The following is a 9,005-nucleotide window of genomic DNA, read 5'->3' as shown; positions in this document are numbered from 1 at the left end:
GAGAACTAGACATTTATCCACAAGAGTATCTTTAACACTGATCACCTCAAAAAACTTAAAGAAACCAGACAGGTTACACAAAACTATACAAACTTTTCACCTGGACATAAAGTGCCATCAAACTATGGAAGCAAAAAAGAGTTACTCTTGCGTGCAGTGGCTACTGTAAGTATCTACAGAAGGCTTTATTCCCCTGAAGCAGATAAAGTTTGCTACAGTCTTGAAAATGGTACCAAGTTGGTGGGAATGGTACTATAACCAAGGCTAGCAATTTTCTTCCTTCCTGACAAACACCACTCTTATCCAATATGCCAGACAACTAGGCTGCATTTACTGGTGGCTGACTGCAGAACTTTCCCCAGAAGGTAGTTTAAAATGGTAATAAATGCTTCAGTTTCCCATTCTCTAATATGATACGATAAATATAATTTGTTCAGACCCTTTGCTAAAAGCATGCGTTACAACAGACAGCCCCACCCTGTTATTACCACTGTGCCTGCTTGTTTTCCATCTCTACTCATGTAAATGTAATATCAAATCCTCTTAAGAATCCTGAGCAGCCGTCCAGAATCACTTGTTCAACTGACATTTCTGTAATAATAAGGAAAGAAAAAAGAGTTGTGGGAAATTAAATGGTGCTCTTGTTGCCAAGTTGTTAAAATTATATGGCAATATGCTTCCAGTAGTTGTAAGAAATTAATTTGTGGAGTGCTTACAAGCCTTACATCTACTAAATCTCAACAGGATATAAAATGCTATTTAAGTGATACAACTTACAAATGTTAAGGAGAAAAAAAATCAGCACCAAAGAGTGAAAAAAGAAACTAGGTTCTTGACTGCACTCTGATTCCTCAAGGCTGGATCTCTACAGCTGAGGAAGCCATGCGGGAGATCCTCGGTGAAGCACTTAACGTGTGTATGTATGTCAGCACCTGCACCTCTCCCTTCTGCCACACCTCTTCAGCGGATGAGACAGGGCACGTTCAGTGAGTTACTCCACTCCTGTAAACAGTGGCTGGCAAACAGCTCAGCCAGCCCCTCTGCTAACCACTCCCGCTTCCACTGCTTTCTGAAAGCACTAGCCAGAGCAAAGCAAGTTATCACTACTTTTCACCTCCTTTATTATAATGTTGTTCAGAAAGAAGTGCCTGAGACACCTGATCTGTAGATGAATTCATTTTTAAATTATGCCACTATGTATTACTGTCATTGTTTTCTCACAACAATATCAAATACAATATAAAACTTTGGATTTTCTATAGTGAGTAAAATCAGCAAAGTCAAAAGGCAGACAGTGCTGGCAGTGCTGTTACTGCTCCATTCTGTAAGACAGAACCAGGGTAAGGCGCTTTGGTAATCAGCACCAAGTTTAAGCGACAAGCTTTGTAACAACAATTCGCTCTCCATGCACTAGAGTACGTGCAAGTTTTCTGCAGATGCATGGAAAACTGAGACCCCCTGGTTGTTCTCTAAGCTGCTTTGAAACTACAATTCGTTTAATCCAGCAGCAGATCCTGGTACTATTCTTTTTCTAAGTACAGTACATTTTGATAGCAACATAGAAGCACACGACACAAAACAGATTTGTTCAAGCTCACCATGGTTCTGATGGGCTACACGCACCAAGAGGCAATTCAAAAAGAGTACACAACTCAATTCATCAGGACAACAACACTGACTCAAATGAATTCCGGCTCACTTTGTGAAGGAAGAAAGATTTCACAAATGAAAAGATCTTATTGCAAGTTGTACTGCTCAGCTTGGCCACTTCTAATACAGATCAGAAGTATCAGAAGCTACCAAGGAGCCAAGGAGAAAGAATTCCTGTTTTGTAAATATTTTAGATATAGCAAGCTTGCTTTAAAAAGAAAAGCCACTGCACAATGTTCCAAATGGCCTTCTCTAACAGACTTGAAATCGTTAGATCAACACTGACGGAAAATACAGATTTCAGTAGCAGTTCTGGCACCTTGCAATTTGGAAAACTTGTGCACATGGGACTGAGGCAGCTTGTTTGCAGACCCCTTTCTTGCAGTATCCTAGGGTCACCTGTGCTTCCTTCACAACAGCTTATCGCTGGATTCAGCAGGTGCCTTCCTCAGAAGGCGCAAACTGGCAGCTGTCATGAGAAACAGTGTCAATGCTCTGCACTTCTGACTGTGGGTGAATGGACACCTGAACGGCTATCTCTTGACCTTGCTCATTCATGGACCCATCGTCTGAATCCCCAGCTGGTGAATCGCTGCGCTTGATCTCTGGGTTGATGGGGTATATCGCAGCTTGGGTACCGCAGGTTTGGGTCTGTTTTTCCTCCTCCCCAACTTCATCAGGATCATCAACTCGCACAGCCTCAAAGATCTCCTCCATGAACGCCCGGCAGTTAAGGATCAGAGGTGGAAGGGGAATGCTTCTGGCAAGCTCTTCAATGTACCGAGCAAACTCCATGGTCTTAAACTGAGTGACTTTGGCCAACTCTAGTGTTTTGGCAGATGTAATGATAGGGATACGCTTGGCTATCTCAAAAGCCTTCTGAAGCTTCTCAGCCCCTTCCGTCCTGAAGAATTCATTGATAGCCTTCTCTGTTTTGCGGAGGTGACTGCTCATCATGCACAGACGGGTTATGTTTAAAACGAGGGTGATAGCAAAGGCAACGAGGCACACAATCATGTAGTAAATACTCATGTCTCCTGAGGTGAAGATAACCCTCAGGGTGACTGTGTAATACAAGGTGTCATTATGATTAACACCTGCACATGTATATCGCCCCCGGTCAGCAAAGTTGACCTTTGTGATGTTAAGGGAATTATCGGCAATCCTCCACCGGCCACCTGGAGATTCAAAAGAAATAAACTGAGCTAATGAAACAAAAATCAGTACGTAAACTAGACATGTGCTGTTTGCTCCGTCAACAGGAGACTGAGCTTGGAAGTAAGCAGTCCATTTCTAGCATAATACAAACAGTACACAAAGGACTGAAATTTCCTTTTCATGCTTGTGATGCAGAAAGCCAGTTACCAATCCTACTGCTTAATGGTAAATTATTCTGCACGCTTGCTACTCTGGTTTTTCTCCTTTCTCTCATCTGCACTTTCTTGTGTGCTTTCTCTTTCTGACAGGGAACCTAATTCTTAACTAGTGCTTCTTGCCCACTGTGTAATACTATGTTGAAAGACTGTCCTCTATAAACTCTAATTTTCCATACGCTCGGAGTCAAAAGTCAAGTGACCCATAAAAAAGATCAGAGTCTGTAAATGGCTCTGCTGGCAAAAGAACCCCAGATTTTTTTGAGACAGTTTTCTGCTGAGCATGCAGTGCTGAATTACAAAACCCATGTAAAAAGAAATCAATGAAAAAATCTAGCTTTATACAGTATTTCCTATGCGTTTATAACTTAGGAGGAAAACTGTTTTCATAACTCATTCTTCTAATTACTCTACTTTGAACTAATCTCCAGATGGCATTATAACTACCAGGAGGTTACTGAATGCTTAAGGCAGAAAGATGGCCTCCAAGAAGATCCTATCAATTAGCTTGATGACCTTAATTAATACTAATAGAGTAGAGAAAACCTCATGCATTTCTAAAAGACATTATTTTTTGAAAATTAAAAACTACAGGGACAGAACTCTAAGAGCCAAAGGCTAGGAAAAGATATTCTCCCTCTGTACAAAAGGGTTAAATAGCATGTATTTCATTATTGACCATTACAAATTGTGTTAGTTTCCACAGTCTCACTGGTGCATAAACCAGAAAATAAATGTAGTAAGTTACCCCATGCTTTAAAAAAAATCCTGTAGCAAAATTAACACACTGATTGCCAGCTGGAAAAGGTCACAAGTTGTGGAGAATTGTGTTTAATTCATGTGTTTGAAAAAATATAATATAAAAAAGAGCAATAATAAATAAAAACATCAGTTAGTATCTGGTAGGATGCAGATTAATTTCTTCTATACTGAATACTGTGATGCCTTTTGAACGAAATGATTCTGTGGGGCACCACAGCAGGATGGATGGGCTAGGACAAAACTCAAGTGTAATTCACATCCCACATGCCAGAGGGCAAAGGGCTCTGTCTTGCTCCCTCCTTATCTCCCAACTGTATAAATGGGAGGATAGGCAGGGAAAATGATAAAAAGTCCCAGAGGTTTTCAGATACTGTATAAAAGGGGAATACTGGAGGATAGAAAACAGCAGGAAAGCTCACCTTCATCTTTCTGTTCAAGCAGGTGTCCTCTGGAGTTATACCAAAGAATATATTCATACTGGCTGATGTTCAGTCTACATTCAATTAAAATACTGGTCCCCTCTTTGGCTATGATATCATGGTGTGCTGGAGAACTTACTAAAGCTTGAGACACTGTATGAAGTGATGCATTGAAAGACCCAAAAGCAACTGTCCTGTTAAAAGCTACATTTTCTGGTGTAAATCCAATTGAAAGATCAGCACTAACAGTCAAAATTAACAGGCAATAGCTGAGCTTCATGGAAAACTAGAGAAAATTCTTTTTTCATTTAATTTGGAGAAATGAGGTCATATGATATTAAGCTGTCCGTATTGCTTTGCGATAGGAGAGGAGGCTCTTGATTTGTTCAGTGATAGAAGATGTCGTGGATCCAAATGCACTTTCAAGACCATCAATATTAGAAGTGGAAACTGGAAATCCAACTGAAAAAAAAAAATTAAGTTTATTAATGATAGCAAGCTTATGGCGTATTCAAATTTCATTTTCAGTAAACAGATTTCGATTAGCATAATATAAACTGTCAGCCGAGAGGTTCCAAATCAGAGCTTTGCTCAGAACACAGTAATGAAACGAGGGTAAGAAGGTATTAGCACAACCTTCAGTCCTCTAGATGTTCATCTTCCCATCCAAATAAATAATCTCAGGAACAATAATCATTAAGTGGAAAAAGGTTTTAAAAAAAGAATGAATTGTTCATACTACTTGAAATGCATAACTATCTTCAGGGTCAGAAAGTGGATTCTGCATGTGTTAACCGAGAAAAAGTGCTTTCTTAATAGAGGAAGAAAAGCAAGAAAGAGGATATAATTTCTGCCTCCCTCCCCACCAATATCAAAGTGCTTTTAAGCCCTGTTTTTTTAAAGCCAATCTTTCATTTAGCATCTACAGAAAAACCAAAGCGCACACACATCTGATTTTTAGCATTTATACATCTACTTACTTGATTTTAGAGGCACGATCGGTGTTAGATGTCTAAATATGCTTACATAATATGCTTATAATTTGTGTTGGGAAAACTCTCTTGGCAGTTATCTGCAGCCACAGAGAGGAAGTCCCTTTCTGAATAGCAGGACACCAATGTCTAAACGTACTTCCTTTTTTGCAACCTCTCTTGCTGCTGCTGTATTCTAACTCTGCCTCTTTTTTTCTTGTTTGTTTTACAGTAAGACCCTGTTGAAAATCTTTTAGTTTATGCTGCTACATCTCAGTGGTCTTGTTTATCATCTGCTCTACCCAAATGCTGCCCCATATTTCATAGCAATTTGAAAAACTGTTTTGTCTAGGGACAGAATTAACACTCTTCAAATTAATGTGCACAAAAGATATTTTAAGACATTAGGATACACCCTTTACTTTTATGTTCTTTGCACACAAGGATTTTCCTTTTTTGAAAGCCAGAATAAAACCAACTTGTAACAAAGTGAGATGACACCAATAAGAGAAAATCTGTAATCAATCTTCCTGGAAGCTTGATTCAAGAAACTTTCTAATCCAATATGCATTCCCTGAAGTTACGATTCCATCTAGACTGCTCCAGAGCCCTAAAAAACAATTTACAGAGTACAGAAGCCACAAGCCAAAAAGTTATCTTAAAGAATCTCACTTCACCTCATTGACTGTGACTTTGAATTTATCTCCTTTTCTTCTACCAATAACAAATGCTAGTAGAGTTGAATTTCATAAATATTGCAATACAAAGGAATAAATTTTCTTAATAAATGTTCTTAATAAATAATGCAGACACTTCTCATCCTTCCAGAATCACTAGTTAACACTGCCTAAAGGAGACAGAAATCCTGTCACTTATGAAAAATAATGTAATATAAATAAATACAGGTGATTTGTACTAACTGTGTTTTCAGCAGAGAAAAATTAAGCATATTGAAGAATGGGAAAATTTGCTGATAACACACTACCTAGACCAGGAATTTTTTTCAGTTAAAGTTAATTTGTTGAAGGTCAAACCAGATTCCAGACTTGACATCCGATGAGAAACATGGTATCTGACCCATTTCTGTTGTGGTTATTGCCAAAACCAGTTTAACAAAGAAGGCAAAGAAGACAGCTGTGTCCAACTCTCCTTCAAGCTTGACTAACCAACTCACCCACGAATCCTGCAGGAGAAACTGGAAAACAGGCCCTCCACTTGTTTCCATGTAAACAGCAATCCCTTCATCTGCCCTCTTTATTTTTTATTGGCCCCACTCTGTTTTCTATCATGCCTCTTGTCCATTCATTTAACATGAGACCAGCGCTGAGAACTCAATTATACCGTTGTGCTGAAGAAGCTACTTTCCCACAGCTAAATGGTTAAAAACAGTACGAAGGCCTCTTTTGTTCCTGTTTTCCACCAGTTACACTTTAGGAAAAGCATTACCAGTCCCGCTGCCTCTGGAGAAGAGCATCCCAGCCACATCAACTGCACAGGTCTGAAAAAACCCCAATACTAAGGTTGCTGCTGATGAACAACTATTCTTCTGTTTGAAGGAGTGGTTTTAACCTTCCTTTTTTAGACCCCTAGTATTTTCAGAGTGTTTCAGAGCCTTCAGAAGACTGCTGACATCTGACCTGTGTATTTTGGTAACCTTGTGCAGATTTCTTAAAGGCAGGCTGCACGCCATTAGTAGTTTGTGGACCACTGACATTTGGATTGCCAGAGTTGCCATTCGAGACTCTGTCACAACTTGCGCTAGCAAGTGAGGAGCTGCGGTCGCAGATCTTCTGCATACATCGCTCCACAACCCAACTGCCTTCAGTTAAAAATGCCACTGCACTTAATGGCTTTTGCATGCATTGGGACTTAACAGCATTTGATGTAGTTACAACTGATAATAGCTCTGCAGTAAAGACAAACCCTTATCTTCAGTATTGAATCAAACACACAGAAAAACTTACAGTCTTCTAAAACAATAACCTCCCAACTAATGTTTTAGATTTATTAGAGAATAATTCCAGTACCTCCTGTACTTTGCCTCTGTTATTGTCATTTTAAATTATTTAATTTAAATTGTTAGATTTCCAAGTGTCTGTGACACTCCTCCTAAAATGACATTAGGAACCTCAGTCAATTATTTAACACAAGAAATACTCAGCAACATTTTCCCTCATAAGAATAAGATAATTATCTTCAGTAATTGCATATGCTCTCCGCTATATCTGCACTGAGCTTGCATAATGTATAAAACATTGGTGATGGGTCATTGAATTTTACTATTAAACTCTTCGAGGTCCAATTTATTAGAAATTGTTTGTCACATTTCGCTTTTGGAAAAGCCATTATTGCTAAGCAGACAATGATCTCTCACCGCCGAGTGCTGCGAAAAATAAAATGATTTGCGAAATCCATATTCTTCAACCATCACACTTATGCAAAACAGCTGCTGGAGCTGATAAAGGATCCAAAAAGGATAAAGCATGAACAGTGCCAACATCACAATTCTTCAAGAAAGCATTAAGCCCAAGCAAGATGAAATGTGCAGAATAGAAACTGGCTATTTTACAACTGAACCTGAAGTTGAGCTCAACATATTTAACCTTTATTAAACCATAAGTTGCAACAACAAATAGCAGTGGAAAGATAAAAATCCATGATGCATACGCTTGTATGAGTCATCTTTGGCTCTTATCCTGAAAAAGTGTATCTGTGTTTAACCTAGAGCACTGTAAGTAGTCCCACTGAGGTCAATGGAAGTGCTGATAGTACTTAAAATTACACGCATTTATAAGGCACTGCAAAATTGGGGCCCAAGAGGTTGCAGGTTATATAGCTTTACATTCACTGCTCATAACATCATTTCATACCTGGAGAAAAGTGAAGCAATAAACCAAGACACATCTGACAGACCACAGACTGCTCTAACTGACTGCCACTTCTGGCACACAACATGGAAATGCATTTTAGCATTTACAGCAAGCTAATTGGTAATAACGCGCACTAAATCAATCTAAATGGATCGCTTCTGCACACAGCACACCTTCCTACTCGCAGAGCGGTGTCTTGCAGAAACAAGGCTGCTGTGAGGAACCCACGAGGCCCCTCTGACCCTCTTTCACATCTGGGAGCAGCACATGGCAGAGCCCTGAAGACATTAAATCCTGGAAAGTTTGTGAAAACAGACGGTGCGGCCTTGACAAGAGTCTTTACCGATGTTCCCAGCGTGGGGGAGGCCGCAGGGAGGGTTCACCCTCTGCCAGCACCAGCAAAGGCTCTCGGGGGAGCGGCTGCACCCACAGCCCAAAAACCCACAGGAGATCTCACCCACGCATGGCTGCCTGCCAGAACATGGTGTTTTGCCGTGTACGCGGTCCCTTGGCTGCCTGACACATGTCACAGGGTAACTCATGAAGGACACGGGATCGGCTGCACATGAGAACAAGTGTGTTTTTCCCTCTGTCAGCTAAAACCGATCAGGCACAAAACTCCCCCGAACGAGACCCCTGTCCCCAGCAGCCCCGGCCCCACCCGCGCCCAAGCTCGCTCGTGGAAAAACCCCGCTGGAGCTGGGCTGCTCGAGGCACCGGGAAACACGATGTACATCCACACTCCCCCCACGGCAGCCGAGGGAACCCGGGCCGCGCCGGCCTGACGTCACGCGGGCCTGACGTCACGCGGGCCTGACGTCACGCCAGAAGACCACCCCCCTCCCCCGGGCAGCGTTTCCATGCCAAAACAGCGCGGTAAGACACGGGTCCCCCGACTTCTCCCGCAGCAGCGGGGTGGGCGCGGAGGGCCTGCACGACGCTCCGCCATTCCCCCCCCCC

General features: G+C 41.2%; 2 protein-coding genes across 4 annotated transcripts in view; one reads left to right on the top strand and one right to left on the bottom strand.

The window, feature by feature from the left end:
* Positions 1-839: 839 nt before the first annotated feature.
* Positions 840-8,999, bottom strand: MFAP3 (microfibrillar-associated protein 3). 2 transcript variants are annotated; one of them, XM_010578968.1, is made up of 3 exons: positions 8,219-8,999; positions 4,205-4,666; positions 840-2,828 (listed from the first exon to the last, which is right to left on the bottom strand). In XM_010578968.1, exons 2-3 carry the CDS (start codon positions 4,482-4,484, stop codon positions 2,083-2,085), a joined length of 1,026 nt encoding a protein of 341 aa, XP_010577270.1. In that variant the 5' UTR covers positions 4,485-4,666; positions 8,219-8,999; the 3' UTR covers positions 840-2,082. The 2 variants fall into 2 exon arrangements, with proteins under 2 accessions (XP_010577270.1, XP_010577271.1); XM_010578969.1 differs by lacking the exon at positions 8,219-8,999 and adding an exon at positions 8,046-8,199.
* FAM114A2 (family with sequence similarity 114, member A2) overlaps positions 8,891-9,005 on the top strand; it is a 15,568-nt gene continuing 15,453 nt past the window's right edge. For both annotated transcript variants that reach the window (XM_010578971.1, XM_010578970.1), the window contains exon 1: positions 8,891-8,921. In XM_010578971.1, the coding sequence (XP_010577273.1) occupies positions 8,906-8,921 (16 nt within the window). In that variant the 5' untranslated portion in view covers positions 8,891-8,905. The remainder of the gene's footprint in view (positions 8,922-9,005) is intronic.

This window comes from Haliaeetus leucocephalus, unplaced genomic scaffold (genome assembly GCF_000737465.1).
Source record: "Haliaeetus leucocephalus isolate CR32 unplaced genomic scaffold, Haliaeetus_leucocephalus-4.0 Scaffold656, whole genome shotgun sequence".
Classification (NCBI taxonomy): Eukaryota; Metazoa; Chordata; class Aves; order Accipitriformes; family Accipitridae; genus Haliaeetus; species Haliaeetus leucocephalus.
Note: the sequence above shows the minus strand (reverse complement) of the source record. Positions and strands in the feature narration are given on the sequence as shown.

Coding starts and splice junctions, on each gene's coding strand:
- MFAP3 (XM_010578968.1), bottom strand. CDS start 4,484: ATGAAGCTCAGCTATTGCCTGTTAATTTTGACTGTTAGTGCTGATCTT. Junction 2,829..4,204: donor GCTTGAACAGAAAGATGAAG/GTGAGCTTTCCT, acceptor TTGAATCTCCAG/GTGGCCGGTGGAGGATTGCC.